Source organism: Physella acuta, unplaced genomic scaffold, assembly GCF_028476545.2.
Source record: "Physella acuta isolate Inbredline_101_S28 unplaced genomic scaffold, ASM2847654v3 ptg000275l, whole genome shotgun sequence".
Lineage (NCBI taxonomy): Eukaryota > Metazoa > Mollusca > Gastropoda > Physidae > Physella > Physella acuta.
Window position 1 is genome coordinate 593,338 of NW_026731794.1, and position 18,256 is coordinate 611,593.

General features: G+C 45.4%; 1 protein-coding gene across 1 annotated transcript; it reads left to right on the top strand.

The window, feature by feature from the left end:
• The first annotated feature begins 5,996 nt into the window (after positions 1-5,996).
• Positions 5,997-15,919, top strand: LOC131939321 (solute carrier organic anion transporter family member 2A1). The gene is made up of 17 exons (XM_059297546.1): positions 5,997-6,417; positions 6,569-6,808; positions 7,423-7,536; positions 7,746-7,852; positions 8,031-8,154; positions 8,343-8,481; positions 9,178-9,264; positions 9,488-9,707; positions 10,302-10,424; positions 11,463-11,593; positions 11,783-11,947; positions 12,568-12,754; positions 13,206-13,332; positions 13,729-13,895; positions 14,328-14,389; positions 14,774-14,873; positions 15,639-15,919. Exons 1-17 carry the CDS (start codon positions 6,157-6,159, stop codon positions 15,838-15,840), a joined length of 2,556 nt encoding a protein of 851 aa, XP_059153529.1. The 5' UTR covers positions 5,997-6,156; the 3' UTR covers positions 15,841-15,919.
• The last annotated feature ends 2,337 nt before the right edge of the window (positions 15,920-18,256 follow it).

The following is an 18,256-nucleotide window of genomic DNA, read 5'->3' on the forward strand; positions in this document are numbered from 1 at the left end:
AGTAGGCGCGCAAGTTAATTAAAAAAGTCTAGTGACATTTATGCGCAATTTCCTTATGTTATCTAAAAATAGCTCTGACGTATAATGATGGGGTGCGTTCAAGCTAGAAGAGCGATCGGTTTGTAGGTGTTTATGTAATTTTAAAATTTGTGACCGAACGAGAGGATATTTTTGAAAACTTTCTTCGGCAATATTGTTCTAAATTATGGCAGGAATCGATTGGTACATGTTTCAAGTCGCTAAGTGGTCTGGTTGCCGAGATATGGGCCAAAAACAGCATTTTTTCGAGTTTTTTTGGCTTTTACGGGAAATACATGAAAGAAACCCGGAATTTTTATGGCCTATGCTCATTCTCGTAACTTGCTTAACATAATTGCTTTTGGAACTAGTCATCGATATTGCTTCGTTGAGGAGGAGATACGACTTAAAGCCCGGACACACATTCATCCATTCATTCATTCATCCATCCATCCATTCCCAGAAATGACGAGTTAATAAACGCAATTCTCCAGAATGGAAATTGCGCTAAAAAACACCATAAAATCATTACTGGAATCAATTTATCGTTTACTACTATTTTCTATCTCTCTACAATTTTTGTGTGTGACAATTTTTCGTGAGCAACCTAGGTCAAGAAGCACATAAACTCTACTTCATCTGCCCAATGTATCGCTAGGTCTGAGGAGGAATCTTCACTTTATTTACTACCGTATGCCATCCGACCATTTGAAGCGCGCGGACGTCATGTACAGCCACTCTGACGAAATGCATCGTTTTAATTTTATTAATCATTTCATTTGTGCTTTTTCTTAGTCTCGTATTTCGTATTGTTTGAATACCAAGTATTTTTTTGTAGCCTCATTTTAGCAGTCAGAAATATATTTTCATTTTATATTATGTATCAACAAATTCAACATATTTTCTTGACATAGAGCATTTAATTAAAAGTATTCATAAGGAAACCAATAATTAATTCATTAAAAAATGTAACAAACCAATTACAATTCTAAGATATCACTTTTTAATCAAAGATTACAGCGTTCTCTATAAATAAAATATTATTTTAAAAAGTTTCTAGTTAATTAATGACAGACGAAATACGACAATTATTATTTAGGATTTTTGTATATTTAAAGGAAATCAAATCATTAATTGTCTACTTTTTAGTGAAAATAAAAACTATAAAAAATAATTAAAGTTCCCTAAAAGAAATAGTAATTTTCCGCGCAATTATACGTAGACCTACATTGTTTGGTTGAAATCTTTTTAGATATTAATAATTTAAACTTTCTCGAATAAAACAATACGCAATTTATCGAGTTCTCACGGAAATAGAGTTAAGTACCATTTCCGGTTTCCGGAAGTCTTACAAAATTAGCTAGAAACCTACGTGCGCATATAATGTTATATGTGAAATTTCGTTCACCAAACTTAAACGATATTCCAGTCATTGGCATTTGAGAAACATGAAGTAGAGTAAGTTACTCTAAGTAAGTATCACTTCCGTTTACTGGAAATCGCAGAAAAGTTAATACAAAACTATAAATTCGATTTAATGCTTATTTAAGAAATTTCTCCAACATAACTGAAACGGTACTAAAGTTATCGCGTTCACAGATAGACATACACACAAACAGAGATACAGACAAACTTGCACTGTTTTTCTGACTCATTGAGATGTAAAACATTTTTTGTTCATGATTACAATAGGCTACGTCACTAAACTCCACGTACGAGAATGTACAAATGAGCTAGGTCCCCTGTAGTTAGGTGACCTGTAGTTAGGTGACCTGTAGTTAGGTGACCTACAGTTAGGTGCCTGTAGTTAGGTGACCTACAGTTAGGTGACCACCCGGAATATGGAGAAAAAAATGTTTGACCAGATCTCGGTCACTGGTGTGACGTCAGAGCTAAATATAGAACCACCAACCGTTGACTTGTAAGAGTGTCGCAGAGTGTCGCCAGAGAGTGTCAAGGGCTCTCAGATGTGTATCAGCGACCACGTGACCAGGATGTTCAACATATCTGACATACTTAGCACACATACCACCCCAGGTAACTGGGAGCGGGGGGGGGGGGGTGTCGTCTGCTTGCACAACAAACACGTGACGTCATCCCACAAGTCATCTTTAATTATTATTTACAATGTTCTGTGACGTCACAAATCACACGAATCTCTACCAAGATGTAACACATTTTTAATTGCACCATTTAATTACTTTAATTAATGAGCTAATGTACCAATTTGCCGTATAGTATACTCCTCCACCGTTGTTTCCACCACATATCCAGTTATTAGCTGTCTGGTCAGCTGTCTGGTCAGCTGTCATTTCATGGTCAACTGTCACTGTCTGGTCAACTGTCTGGTCAACTGTCTGGTCAACTGTCTGGTCAACTGTCTGGTCAACTGTCTGGTCAGCTGTCTGGTCAACTGTCTGGTCAACTGTCTTGTCAGCTGTCTGGTCAACTGTCTGGTCAACTGTCTGGTCAACTGTCTTGTCAACTGTCTTGTCAACTGTTTGGTCAACTGTCTGGTCAACTGTCTGGTCAGCTGTCTGGTCAGCTGACTGGTCAACTGTCTGGTCAACTGTCTGGTCAACTGTCTGGTCAACTGTCTTGTCAACTGTTTGGTCAACTGTCTGGTCAACTGTCTGGTCAGCTGTCATTTCATGGTCAACTGTCACTGTCTGGTCAACTGTCTGGTCAGCTGTCTGGTCAACTGTCTGGTCAACTGTCTGGTCAACTGTCTGGTCAGCTGTCATTTCATGGTCAACTGTCACTGTCTGGTCAACTGTCTGGTCAACTGTCTTGTCAACTGTTTGGTCAACTGTCTGGTCAACTGTCTGGTCAGCTGTCTGGTCAACTGTCTGGTCAACTGTCTGGTCAACTGTCTGGTCAACTGTCTTGTCAACTGTCTTGTCAACTGTTTGGTCAACTGTCTGGTCAACTGTCTGGTCAGCTGTCTGGTCAACTGTCTGGTCAACTGTCTGGTCAACTGTCTGGTCAACTGTCTGGTCAACTGTCTGGTCAACTGTCATGTCATGGTCAGCTGTTTGGTCAACTGTCTGGTCAACTGTCTGGTTAGCTGTCTTGTCAACAGTCTGGTCAACTGTTTGGTCAGCTGTCTGGTCAGCTGACTGGTCAACTGTCTTGTCAACTGTTTGGTCAACTGTCTGGTCAACTGTCTGGTCAACTGTCTTGTCAACTGTCTTGTCAACTGTCTTGTCAACTGTCTTGTCAACAGTCTGGTCAACTGTTTGGTCAACTGTCTGGTCAACTGTCTGGTCAACTGTCTGGTCAACTGTCTGGTCAACTGTCTAGTCAACTGTCTGGTCAACTGTCTGGTCAGCTGTCATTTCATGGTCAACTGTCACTGTCTGGTCAACTGTCTGGTCAACTGTCTTGTCAACTGTTTGGTCAACTGTTTGGTCAGCTGTCTGGTCAACTGTCTGGTCAGCTGTCTGGTCAACTGTCTGGTCAACTGTCTGGTCAACTGTCTGGTCAACTGTCTTGTCAACTGTCTTGTCAACTGTTTGGTCAACTGTCTGGTCAACTGTCTGGTCAGCTGTCTGGTCAACTGTCTGGTCAACTGTCTGGTCAACTGTCTGGTCAACTGTCTGGTCAACTGTCTGGTCAACTGTCATGTCATGGTCAGCTGTTTGGTCAACTGTCTGGTCAACTGTCTGGTTAGCTGTCTTGTCAACAGTCTGGTCAACTGTTTGGTCAGCTGTCTGGTCAGCTGACTGGTCAACTGTCTTGTCAACTGTTTGGTCAACTGTCTGGTCAACTGTCTGGTCAACTGTCTTGTCAACTGTCTTGTCAACTGTCTTGTCAACTGTCTTGTCAACAGTCTGGTCAACTGTTTGGTCAACTGTCTGGTCAACTGTCTGGTCAACTGTCTGGTCAACTGTCTGGTCAACTGTCTAGTCAACTGTCTGGTCAACTGTCTGGTCAGCTGTCATTTCATGGTCAACTGTCACTGTCTGGTCAACTGTCTGGTCAACTGTCTGGTCAACTGTCTGGTCAACTGTCTGGTCAACTGTCTGGTCAGCTGTCTGGTCAACTGTCTGGTCAACTGTCTTGTCAGCTGTCTGGTCAACTGTCTGGTCAACTGTCTGGTCAACTGTCTTGTCAACTGTCTTGTCAACTGTTTGGTCAACTGTCTGGTCAACTGTCTGGTCAGCTGTCTGGTCAGCTGACTGGTCAACTGTCTGGTCAACTGTCTGGTCAACTGTCTGGTCAACTGTCTTGTCAACTGTTTGGTCAACTGTCTGGTCAACTGTCTGGTCAGCTGTCATTTCATGGTCAACTGTCACTGTCTGGTCAACTGTCTGGTCAGCTGTCTGGTCAACTGTCTGGTCAACTGTCTGGTCAACTGTCTGGTCAGCTGTCATTTCATGGTCAACTGTCACTGTCTGGTCAACTGTCTGGTCAACTGTCTTGTCAACTGTTTGGTCAACTGTCTGGTCAACTGTCTGGTCAGCTGTCTGGTCAACTGTCTGGTCAACTGTCTGGTCAACTGTCTGGTCAACTGTCTTGTCAACTGTCTTGTCAACTGTTTGGTCAACTGTCTGGTCAACTGTCTGGTCAGCTGTCTGGTCAACTGTCTGGTCAACTGTCTGGTCAACTGTCTGGTCAACTGTCTGGTCAACTGTCTGGTCAACTGTCATGTCATGGTCAGCTGTTTGGTCAACTGTCTGGTCAACTGTCTGGTTAGCTGTCTTGTCAACAGTCTGGTCAACTGTTTGGTCAGCTGTCTGGTCAGCTGACTGGTCAACTGTCTTGTCAACTGTTTGGTCAACTGTCTGGTCAACTGTCTGGTCAACTGTCTTGTCAACTGTCTTGTCAACTGTCTTGTCAACTGTCTTGTCAACAGTCTGGTCAACTGTTTGGTCAACTGTCTGGTCAACTGTCTGGTCAACTGTCTGGTCAACTGTCTGGTCAACTGTCTAGTCAACTGTCTGGTCAACTGTCTGGTCAGCTGTCATTTCATGGTCAACTGTCACTGTCTGGTCAACTGTCTGGTCAACTGTCTTGTCAACTGTTTGGTCAACTGTTTGGTCAGCTGTCTAGTCAACTGTCTGGTCAACTGTCTTGTCAACTGTTTGGTCAACTGTTTGGTCAGCTGTCTAGTCAACTGTCTGGTCAACTGTCTTGTCAACTGTTTGGTCAACTGTCTGGTCAACTGTCTGGTCAACTGTCATTTCATGGTCAACTGTCACTGTCTGGTCTACTGTCTGTTCAACTGTCTGGTCAACTGTCTGGTCAACTGTCTGGTCAGCTGTCATTTCATGGTCAACTGTCACTGTCTGGTCAACTGTCTGGTCAACTGTCATGTCATGGTCAGCTGTTTGGTCAACTGTCTGGTCAACTGTCTGGTCAACTGTCTGGTCAACTGTCTGGTCAACTGTTTGGTCAACTGTCTGGTCAACTGTCTAGTCAACTGTCTAGTCAACTGTCTGTTCAACTGTCATGTCATGGTCAGTTGTCTGGTGAGCTGTCATTTCATGCTCGACTGTCTGGTCAACTGTCTGGTCAACTGTCTTGTCAACTGTCCTGTGAATTTGGCTTGATCTCAGTGTGTGTACACTCTAAGATAGGTATCGCACACTTTAAAAACTTGTATTTAATTAATAATTCTAATTAAAAGTTCACGTAAGATTTATAAATAGATGCAAAGATACTCGACTTAATGAAGTGACCTCTCAAGATTGTAGGAAATAGCTAGGGGAGAGGGGGGGGGTGTGTGTTTGTGTTCGTGTATGTGTGTCTGTGTGTCTGTGTGTGGCTGACTGATGCTAAAGACAAGCACTGGGTCGACATCTTTATTTACTGTAAGACAACGTCACCCCTCCACCACCAGCCCCCCCCATACTGTAAGACAACGTCACCCCTCCACCACCAGCCCCCCCCCCCCCCACCCCCACCAATAGATGTGACCTGATGAAATGGCCAGGTCACACCCAACCCACCTGACACAGGTGAGTGACCTCTGTCTGTAGGTCTGGCATCACGTGGACCCGAGGGCTGCTCTCATCAAGCCTCTAACGGTCTCAAGAATCAGAGAGAAGATTCAAGTGTTCGCTCGTCTTGGTCGGGACTCATAAGTGTGGCGATAATCATCTTGTAAAAATTAATGAGATTTTAATTTGTCTAATGGATGGCAGTGATAGACTAACAGGGATACACAACGACAGTCAGGTGGGACAAATAGGGAAACATGGACAAATGGAAGAACATGGACAAATGGAAGAACATGGACAAATGGAAGAACATGGACAAATGGAAGAACATGGACAAATGGAAGAACATGGACAAATGGAAGAACATGGACAAGAAGATGGTCAAGTATTGGAACATGGACATATTGTCGATACAACTGACCAGAAGACGGACACAGGACTGGAGATTCTAGAGGTAAGTCTCACTCTATTTTTAGCACCCATATTTTGTAAACCCAAATGTTGCCAGGACAATTCTAGTTTCAGTGGCCAGAGAAATTGTTAAATTAATTAACTTGTGCTTGAGTGAAATATATAACCTGTAGTGTTTGGCTTGGTCCCGACAGGATGGGAGTCCAAGAGATTCCAGACAGGAAAAGGGGGACAACCCCACAGACAAGGGGGACAAGCCGGCAGACAAGGGGGACAACCCGGCAGAACAAGATGCCGTCGACTTGTCGTGTGGTATTGGCAACCTCCGCACCAAGGTGTTGGGGAGATGCTACTCCAACCTGTACACGTTCGCCATCTTCATCGGGATCTCGGCGCTCTTCTCAGAGATGGTTCGGAGCATCATCCACGTACAGGTTGGTTGGTTACATGGTTGGCTGGTTTCATGGTTGGCTGGTTGGTTTCATGGTTGGCTGGTTTCATGGTTGGCTGGTTGGTTAAATGGTTGGCTGGTTAGTTTCATGGTTGGCTGGTTGGTTGGTTTCATGGTTGGCTGGTTAGTTTCATGGTTGGCTGATTGATTGGTTTCATGGTTGGCTGGTTAGTTTCATGGTTGGCTGGCTGGTTTCATGGTTGGCTGGTTAGTTTCATGGTTGGCTGGTTGGTTGGTTTCATGGCGGCTGGTTAGTTTCATGGTTGGCTGGTTGATTGGTTTCATGGTTGGCTGGTTAGTTTCATGGTTGGCTGGCTGGTTTCATGGTTGGCTGGTTGGTTGGTTTCATGGCGGCTGGTTAGTTTCATGGTTGGCTGGTTGGTTGGTTGCATGGTTGGCTGGTTAGTTTCATGGTTGGCTGGCTGGTTTCATGGTTGGCTGGTTGGTTGGTTTCATGGTTGGCTGTTGGTTTCATGGTTGGCTGGCTGGTTTCATGGTTGGCCGTAATTTCCTGCTTAATGTTTTGAGGACATCATGTAACATCACGTGACATGATGTAACATCACGTGACATGATGTGAGTATCTCATCCTCTCAGCTGACCTCCATAGAGAAACAGTTCAACATCGACAACTCCAAGGCCGGCCTGTTTGATGTGGCTCAACGCTCGGGGCATCTCTCCACCATTGTTCTAGCTGGTCATTTCGCTAAAGTCAGTTTCTTTTTCTTTTGGACAAACTCATTTTTTTTTATTGCTAACACACATATATTTATATATGTATACTTATATACGTATATAAATATGTATATATATATATATATATATATATATATATATATATATATATATATATATATATATATATATATGTATATGTATGTATGCATGTAATGTGAAGTTTCTCCTGGTATCTGCACCAGAAAGTCCACATCCCACTGGTCATCGGACTGTCCGGAGTGTTCCAGGGTTTTCTCCTTACGGTGCCAGCCTTCCTGCAGTTCACTGACCCGTATCAACTTCCGGTTCTGTGAGTGTCTATTTCTATCTCAGTCTCGCGTTGAGTTGGTTACATGTTGAGTAAATGTCCTGGACAGTCGACGAATGTTTCCACGTAGAGTGTTGACACCAATGTCCATCGAATGTACCAATGTTTGTCCATCGAATGACGTAGTTGTCTTCCCCCCCCCCCCCCCCCCCCCCCACAGACCCCCAGCGGCTCAACTCAACTCCAGCAACTCGAGCAGGTGGGGAGACCAGGCCAAGTACATGTGTGACCCCACCTCAGCCACACACAACCATACCACAACTAACACAGATGATTCAGAGACGGTGAGTGTCACACATACACATCAAACATCACATATTTGTCTGAAGGTCTGAGCTATTTACCTAGCACCACCAGTCTAGCACCTAGCACCACAAGTCTAGCACCTAGCACCCACCAACAGTCTAGCACCTAGCACCCACCACCAGTCTAGCACCTAGCACCTAGCACCGCCTGACCTATATCTCCCCAGACCAACCAAGGTGCCTTTATCGCCATCATGGTGGTGCAGGCGGTCAAGGGCATCACGGACACCTTCCACTCCAGCTTTCTGCCCACCCTCTACATGGATGACAACATGGTGGACAAGGCCAAGATGGGCATATTCTTAGGTCAGTGGGCAGATTCTTAAATCAGTGGGCATTTTCTTAGGTCAGTGGGCATATTCTTAGGTCAGCGGGCATATTCTTAGGTCAGCGGGCATATTCTTAGGTCAGTGGGCATATTCTTAGGTCAGTGGGCATATTCTTAGGTCAGTGGGCAGATTCTTAAATCAGTGGGCATATTCTTAGGTCAGCGGGCATTTTCTTAGGTCAGTGGGCATTGTCTTCGGTCAGTGGGCATTGTCTTCGGTCAGTGGGCATTGTCTTCGGTCAGTGGGCATTGTCTTCGGTCAGAGGGCATTGCCTAAAATGAAAACGTGACAAATGTCCACATCAAACATTGACCGCTGTCCATATCAAACATTGACCGCTGTCCACATCAAACATTGACCGCTGTCCACATCAAACATTGACCGCTGTCCACATTAAACATATACCGCTGTCCACATTAAACATATACCGCTGTCCACATCAAACATTGACCGCTGTCCACATCAAACATTGACCGCTGTCCACATTAAACATATACCGCTGTCCACATCAAACATTGACCGCTGTCCACATTAAACATATACCGCTGTCCACATCAAACATTGACCGCTGTCCACATTAAACATATACCGCTGTCCACATCAAACATTGACCGCTGTCCACATTAAACATATACCGCTGTCCACCCCTGACCCTTGTGTGTACTGTGTCCAGGTATCCAATACATCATCACTGACCTGGCCAGCCCTATCGGCAAACAGATTAACGGCATCATGACGGAGATCCCCATTGACCTCAAAGGTAGGCTTTGTGTGGTCTTCATCTACGTCATCTGCCCTTAGCTGTCTCTTCTGGTTACTTTTTAGATCTAATATTTTAATATATATATGTATATATATATATATAATATATATATATATATATATATATATATATATATATATATATATATATATATATATATATATATATATATATATATACATAAAATTGTATATATATTTCTAATGGTTCCTTGTTGTAGAGACTGACCTTGACCCTAAAGACGGCAGGTTCGTGGCCGCCTGGTGGCTGGCGTTTCTCGTCTTTGGACTTGGTCTCGCGCTGGTCTCGTTCCCGCTCATGTTGTTCCCACGCCATCTGGTCAGCAGGCGACAGCAGAAGGCGGCACTGGACAACGCCGTGGTCACCTTCGCTGGGGGTCAGGTCACTGACGAGGTCATTGAACCCGACACGGCAGAGAGGTCAGCTATATGTCATGTGACTGGATGGTGTGTCAGTTAAATGTCGGGGTGTTGTTGGGGTGGGTTGGGTGGGGGGAGTGAGTAAGATCGGGGGGGGGGGTGTAATTAGAAAAACCCAAAGCAAATGTCCCCATCCCCTGACCAACTAGCTGCCGTCCCCCTAATCTTTTAGAGTCAGTCAACCAGTGGCGGAACTAGAAAAAAAGGGCCACCCCGCAAAACATTTTTTTGGGCCCCCATATATATATATTATATATATAAAAATTAAGGTCGGCTTTGGGCCCCTAAGGTGCCTGCCCCCCCCCCCCCCCCCCGCATTGCGGGGTCTGGTGGCACTGTAGTTCCGCCCCTGCAGTCAACTAGTAGTCCTAATCTCTTAGAGTCATGAGCTCATGATCGAAATGTGTCGTGCAAGTATTTGGTCAGGGTGAAGTCACTGAGTCATAAAGTCACGGATAGAGTCATAAAATCACGGATAGTCATAAAGTCACGTATAGAGTCATAAAGTCACGTATAGAGACATATTATGGTGTGTAGTATGTGAGGTGGTTGACGAATATTAGCTGTGTTGATTGTGTTTGCCCGTCTGTTTAGAGCGGTCACCTTGGACCAAACGGAGCAGACGTTTTCTGGAAGTTTCCACCGGAAGTTTAGCAGCGCCACGGCGGGGTCAAGGAAAGGAAGTCTGGCATCTTTCGGCACGGCCAGTAGCCGCAGGTCAGTCTCTGGAGGTCAGTAGCCGCAGGTCAGTCTCTGGGGGCCAGTAGCCGCAGGTCAGTCTCTGGAGGTCTGTAGCCGCAGGTCAGTCTCTGGAGGTCTGTAGCCGCAGGTCAGTCTCTGGAGGTCTGTAGCCGCAGGTCAGTCTCTGGAGGTCTGTAGCCGCAGGTCAGTCTCTGGAGGTCTGTAGCCGCAGGTCAGTCTCTGGAGGTCTGTAGCCGCAGGTCAGTCTCTGGAGGTCTGTAGCCGCAGGTCAGTCTCTGGAGGTCAGTAGCCGCAGGTCAGTCTCTGGGGGCCAGTAGCCGCAGGTCAGTCTCTGGAGGTCTGTAGCCGCAGGTCAGTCTCTGGAGGTCTGTAGCCGCAGGTCAGTCTCTGGAGGTCTGTAGCCGCAGGTCAGTCTCTGGAGGTCTGTAGCCGCAGGTCAGTCTCTGGAGGTCTGTAGCCGCAGGTCAGTCTCTGGAGGTCTGTAGCCGCAGGTCAGTCTCTGGAGGTCTGTAGCCGCAGGTCAGTCTCTGGAGGTCTGTAGCCGCAGGTCAGTCTCTGGAGGTCTGTAGCCGCAGGTCAGTCTCTGGAGGTCTGTAGCCGCAGGTCAGTCTCTGGGGGCCAGTAGCCGCAGGTCAGTCTCTGGAGGTCTGTAGCCGCAGGTCAGTCTCTGGAGGTCTGTAGCCGCAGGTCAGTCTCTGGAGGTCTGTAGCCGCAGGTCAGTCTCTGGAGGTCAGTAGCCGCAGGTCAGTCTCTGGAGGTCTGTAGCCGCAGGTCAGTCTCTGGAGGTCGTTAGTTCTAGACTTAAGGCATTGCCTACGTATGTGACTACGGATATTTATAGAAATGTTGGTTAAGTTGAACCTTCCACCCCTCTATTAGATCCAATATAGTCGCCCATTGACTGTCAAATTGTTTGACTAGATCTAATATAGACTCGCCCATTGACTGTCAAATTGTTTGACTAGATCTAATATAGACTCGCCCATTGACTGTCAAATTGTTTGATTAGATCTAATATAGACTCGCCCATTGACTGTCTAATTGTTTGACTAGACCCAGCATGTTCCCGCCGGTTGTCAAGCCAACAGAAAGAAAGGTCAGTCTAGCAGGCGACCTGGTCTTTCAGCAGACGATCACAGAAAAACCAAAAGGAAAGAAAGAAAAAGTTATCGACATGTTTAAAGGTAACATTGGTGCTCCTTCCATTGTCTCACTTTTTAAAACATTTCAAATCTTTTTTTTGTTCTTCAAATTTGTGTACTTTAATTAATTCTCGGTCAATTTTAAGTCAATGTGTGGTCAAGGTGCGGTCTGTGCTGGTCAATGTCCAGTCAATGTTTAACTTCTCCCCCCCCCCCCCCCCCCCCCGCCAGATTTCCCTAAGGCCGTGTTCCGCCTACTCAGGAACCCCGCCTACGTCCTGCTGGTCATCGACACGACCATCTTCTCCATCTCCTATGCCGGCACCTCCATCTTCAGGAGCGTCTACATGACCCATGAGTACAACGTGCCCATGTCAGAGGTCACGCTTGCTTCAGGTAGGTCAAGGTCAGGCTTGCCCCAGGTAGGTCAAGGTCAGGCTTGCCTAAAGTAGGTTAAGGTCAGATGTCCACTGGGGTGGGAAGGGTAAGGTCACAGGTCAGATTAGCACACAACCAGGGACAAATTCTCTGAAATCCTGTACGAATATAGAATCTATTTGAGCAACAATTATTCTGCAACTTGGTTATTTAGTGTTAAAATTATGTCACGTAAGTGTACATGGCGTATTTCCCTATTTCCCTTACACTAAATCAAATGGTTCTATTTACATCTGCTGGTGTATATATATTTTTAATTCTTTTCTCAAGTTTTGAATAGAACAACATATAACAATCTATTGACAGAGTAAACCTGACCCTGACATTGCCCCTAACCCTTGACCTACCCCTGACCCTAACCATTGACCTATCGCTGACCCTCACCCTTGACCTACCTTTGCCCCTAACCCTTGACCTGACCCTGCCCCTAACCCTTAACCTTGCCCCTAACCCTTGACCTACCCCTGCCTCTAACCCTTGACCTTCCCCTGCCCCTCACCCTTGACCTGACCCTTACCCTCGACCTGACGTTATCTTTGACCTACACCCTGCCCCTAACCCCGAGCCCACCATTGCAGGCATCTCCACGGCCCTGGGTCACGTGACGGGGACGTTGATCAGCACGTACCTGACGAGCCGTGTGAGCACCAGGACAGGTTACCTGTACATCATGATGAGCAGCTACATCTTCACCGTCGTCATCACCCCGCTCTACCTGGTCTTTGGATGCTCCAACCAGCCGGTTTACGGCGCCACGGGGGAGTTGTAAGTAGGGGGGGGGGAAGAGGTGGGGGGGGGGGGAGGAGAGGAGGGGGTGTAAGTAGGGGGGGCGATAGGAGGGGGAGGGTGTTAGGAAGGGTGTTAGGAGGAGGCGTTAGAGGGGGGGGGGGTGGCGATAGGATGGGGTGTTAGGAGGGGGCGTTAGAAGGGAAAGTTGTAAGTAGGGGGGGGAGCGATACGGGGTGGTTTAAAGTAGTGGGACATTAGGCGGTGGGGGAGTCGTAAGTAGAGGGGGTTGTTAGTAGGGGGTTAGGGTGTCAAACGGTCCATATCAATACGGTTAAACCACCTATATCACCACGGTTAAACCGTCAATATCACCACGGTTAAACCACCCATATCACCACGGTTAAACCACCCATATCACCACGGTTAAACCATCCATATCACCACGGTTAAACCGTCCATATTTGACCACCTGTCGCCTGGACCACAGCGGACGACCGGTCAACACGACTGACGTCTGCGACTGCACGGCCGCCAAGGTGCTCATCTCCTGTGGTGACGACGGCAACAACTACCTGTCGCCCTGCCACGCCGGATGTACTGGGGTCGACGGGAAGGTGGGCTATTTTTAGTTCAGCGTCTGTTTGTTTGTTGGTTTGTGGCAAATCTTACACCTCAATTTTAACATACTTCTACTAATGCGTCAAAAACACACATGTGGTAGATGTGTGTGTGTGTGTGAGAGTGTTGTTGTGTGTGTGAGAAGAATTTTGTGTGTGTGTGTGTGGAGGGAGTGTGTGTGGAGGGTTGTATGTGTGTATGTGTATGTGTGTGTGTGAGTAGGGTTGTGTGTGTGTGTTTGTATGTGTGTATGTGTATGTGTATGTGTATGTGTGTGAGTGTGAGTAGGGTTGTGGGTATGGAGTGTTGTATGTATGTATGTATGTGTATTTGTATATGTGTGTGAGAGTAGACCTGTGACTTGGTGTCCACCTTTGTCTTGACCCCCACAGATCTTCACGGACTGCAGCCTGCTGGTCAACATGACTCAGGGGAGGGTCCAGCCCGGCCTGTGCCCCACCGACTGCCACACCAACTTCATCATCTACACCTTCCTCAGCGGCCTGCAGACCATCGCCTACTCCATGACCATGATCCCGCGGAAACTCATCGTTCTGAGGTGACGTCTGCTGGCATTGTCGTCGTCAGCACAGTTGACGTGTTGGTGTTTGAAGTGGTTGCAATAGTCATAACAAGTTTTTACATACATTAGAAGGATACAAACTAATTATTTTAGAATAAAAAATTACCTTTCAAACCTGACGGTCTGTGTTGCAAATGAAGTAGAGTTCACCTGTTCCTGTGACCTCTGAATACACGGGGATAAAGTTGTCAGCAGCCCATTTTAGAATAAGCAAAACTTTTTAAAACTTTCGACACATTTTTGATTGGTTCTACAATAAATGATGAACATTTTTCACTGAACATTTTACAAACTTCTCAAACACGTCTGCTAATTGGGCTAATTCCTAATTGTGATTGAACTTTTTATTGTTGCCGCCATACCTCGCTTTGTTGATATCACGTGACTTGTTCTCCCATTGGTCGACAGAATTGTGGACCCACGTGACCGAGGATTTGCCACCAGCCTCTTCATGTTCTTCTTCAGCGTCAGTGAGTTCTGTTACTATAAATAGATGTAAAGGTCAAGGCAGTCCAAGTTAGCAACCATTGAAATCAGTTCAATAAGTCGGTCAATAGGTCAAGCTACAACCATCTGTATATGTAAATTGACTGTGCACATGGTTGACTGTGTACATCGGCTTGCTATATATACGTACTTGATGAATGTATGTGTGTGTGTACATGGTGTGTGTACATGGTGTGTGTACATGGTGTGTGTACATGGTGTGTGTACATGGTGTGTGTACATGGTGTGTGTACATGATGTGTACACGACTGTAACAATTACTTTGTGTACTTTGTGTTGCCAGTGGCCATCCCCGCCCCCAACCTGTTTGTGTACATGTGTGTGTAACCTTGACCTTGACCTTCCAGTGGCCATCCCCGCCCCCAACCTGTTTGGACGGGTCATTGACGGCACGTGCCTCGTGTGGGACGGCAGGTTTTGTTCACTCTACGACCGTGATCAGATCAGGTGGGTCAGGGGGGTCAGGTGGGTCAGGTGGGTCAGGTGGGTCAGGGGGGTCAGGTGGGTCAGGTGGGTCAGGGGGGTCAGGTGGGTCAGGGTGGTCAGGTGGGTCAGGGGGGTCAGGTGGGTCAGGTGGGTCAGGTGGGTTGTTGGGTCAGGGGGGTCAGGTGGGTTGTTGGGTCAGGGGGGTCAGGTGGGTCTTTGGGTCAGGTGGGTCTTTGGGTCAGGTGGGTCTGGGTCAGGTGGGTCAGGGGGGTCAGGTGGGTCAGGTGGGTCTTTGGGTCAGTGGGGTCAGGTGGGTCAGGTGGGTCAGGTGGGTCTTTGGGTCAGGTGGGTCTTTGAGGCAGGTGGGTCAGGTGGGTCTTTGGGTCAGGGGGGTCAGGTGGGTCAGGTGGGTCAGGTGGGTCTTTGGGTCAGGTGGGTCTTTGAGGCAGGTGGGTCAGGTGGGTCTTTGGGTCAGGGGGGTCAGGTGGGTCAGGTGGGTCTTTGGGTCTTTGGGTCAGGTGGGTCTTTGGGTCAGGTGGGTCTTTGGGTCAGGTGGGTCAGGTGAGTCAGGTGGATCTTTGGGTGTTTGGGTCAGGTGGATCTTTGGGTCAGGTGGGTCTTTGAGTCAGGTGGGTCTTTGGGTCAGGTGGGTCGTTGGGTCAGATTAGTCATGTAGCGAGTCACCAGGTGTGTTAAGTCATGTATGACGGCATCTGATGCCTGACTAGAGTTATTTGTAAACTGCCTGACTTGCCTGCGAGTGTGACGTCATCTCCCTGCCTGCAGGTACTTCCTGTCTGGCCTCGATGTGGCCGTGCACGTGATGGTCCAGCTAACCTTCTTCATCATGCTCGCCATCTTCAAGTGGGAGGAGCGGAAGTTGAGGAAACAAAACACAGAGGGCGCTGACAGCGGCGGGGTCAACAACGGTAACAACGGTGGGGTCAATGACCTTGAGATTATCGTTCAGGAAAAAACCAAGTTGTGACGTCGGCTGAAACACAGATTGGAATTTTAAATTTTTTTTTCCACATTTTTTTCACATGTAAAATTGGGGCTAATAAACTTTGGTCAACTTTGTTCTATGTTGTGATGTTCTATTTTGTGATGTTCTATGTTGTGATGTTCTATGTTGTGATGTTCTATTTTGTGATGTTCAATGTTGTGATGTTCTATGTTGTGATGTTCTATTTTGTGATGTTCAATGTTGTGATGTTCTATGTTGTGATGTTCTATGTTGTGATGCTCTATGTTGTAATGTTCTATGTTGTGATGTTCTATGTTGTGATGTTCTATGTTGTGATGTTCTATTTTGTGATGTTCTATGTTGTGATGTTCTATGTTGCGATGTTCTATGTTGTGATGTTCTATGTTGTGATGTTCTATGTTGTGATGTTGTATTTTGTGATGTTCTATGTTGTGATGTTCTATGTTGTGATGTTCTATGTTGTGATGTTCTATGTTGTGATGTTCTATTTTGTGATGTTCTATGTTGTGATGTTCTATGTTGTGATGTTCTATGTTGTGATGTTCTATGTTGTGATGTTCTATGTTGTGATGTTCTATGTTGTGATGTTCTATGTTGTGATGTTCTATGTTGTGATGTTCTATGTTGTGATGTTCTATGTTGTGATGTTCTATGTTGCGATGTTCTATGTTGTGATGTTCTATGTTGTGATGTTCTATGTTGTGATGTTGTATTTTGTGATGTTGTATTTTGTGATGTTCTATGTTGTGATGTTCTATGTTGTGATGTTCTATTTTGTGATGTTCTATGTTGTGATGTTCTATGTTGTGATGTTCTATGTTGTGATGTTCTATGTTGTGATGTTCTATGTTGTGATGTTCTATGTTGTGATGTTGTATTTTGTGATGTTCTATGTTGTGATGTTCTATGTTGTGATGTTGTATTTTGTGATGTTCTATGTTGTGATGTTCTATGTTGTGATGTTCTATGTTGTGATGTTCTATTTTGTGATGTTCTATGTTGTGATGTTCTATGTTGTGATGTTCTATGTTGTGATGTTCTATGTTGTGATGTTCTATGTTGTGATGTTCTATGTTGTGATGTTCTATTTTGTGATGTTCTATGTTGTGATGTTCTATTTTGTGATGTTCTATGTTGTGATGTTCTATGTTGTGATGTTCTATGTTGTGATGTTCTATGTTGTGATGTTCTATGTTGTGATGTTCTATGTTGTGATGTTCTATGTTGTGATGTTCTATGTTGTGATGTTCTATGTTGTGATGTTCTATGTTGTGATGTTCTATCGCATGTTCCGGATGTCCGCCATCAGTTGCTGATATCCACTCTTGAAACTTGACGCAGATCTCGGCACTTAGAGGATCACTTACAAACTTAGAGGATCACTTACAAACTTAGAGGATCACTTACAAACTTAGAGGATCACTTACAAACTTAGAGGATCACTTACAAACTTAGATGATCACTTACAAACTTAGAGGATCACTTACAAACTTAGAGGATCACTTACAAACTTAGAGGATCACTTACAAACTTAGAGGATCACTTACAAACTTAGAGGATCACTTACAAACTTAGAGGATCACTTACAAACTGACAATTTTATGTCCTTGTTTACTAACCAGCTGTAGAAAAAACAACTTTGGGAGCCGATACATCGCTAGTCAAGTAGATGGTTACATCGCTAGTCAAGTAGATGGTTACATCGCTAGTCAAGTAGATGGTCATAAAATATGTGTGGCTGACATTTGCACTCAAACCCTGGTCCACTAAAACACAAATCTAATCAATTACAATTTGTTATTGAAATAAACTGAATTTCTTTTTTAGAAATTAGACTGTTTAGTTTTAAACACGATTTTTTTTAAAATTAAGGGAGTTAATAAGCAAAGCCTTGATAAAATAAATGTTTTCCCAGTTATCTCGCTTTGTACTTTCTTAGTGTCTAGACGTGGCCATTTTTGTTTTTGATTTTTTTTTTTAAATATTGGACATAGTGTACGCACGGCTAAAGTGTACGCACGGCTAGAGTGTACGCACGGACACAATCTACGCACGGACAAAGTGTACGCACGGCTAGAGTGTACACACGGACACAATGTACGCACGGCTAGAGGTCCATAAACTAGTGAGTAGCACACACAATCAGCAAGGTGTGAGTCACGTCTGACTGGCGTTTAGAGCCAGCCTCACGTTAAAAAGCCATCAATTTGTTCTTGCCCTCGTCTTCTCTAGGCTTTTCATTTCTCCCATGGCGGGGAGTGGCACTAGGCACTTACCTGGCGGCTCAAGAACCTGCTAACTTGATACCTGGTCCCAGGTAATCAACTTCATCTCAGCCGGTTATCTAAACCTTAACCAATCGTTACGTCAGCAGAGTTCAAAAAGTGGCAGCACTTGAAAAAACAAAGTTCGTGGA

Excerpts from the sequence above, each read along its gene's own strand:
- LOC131939321 (XM_059297546.1), top strand. The coding sequence starts at position 6,157 with ATGGATGGCAGTGATAGACTAACAGGGATACACAACGACAGTCAGGTG. Across the intron at positions 6,418-6,568 it reads CAGGACTGGAGATTCTAGAG|GATGGGAGTCCAAGAGATTC; the intron begins GTAAGTCTCACT and ends TGGTCCCGACAG. Across the intron at positions 14,874-15,638 it reads TACGACCGTGATCAGATCAG|GTACTTCCTGTCTGGCCTCG; the intron begins GTGGGTCAGGGG and ends CCCTGCCTGCAG.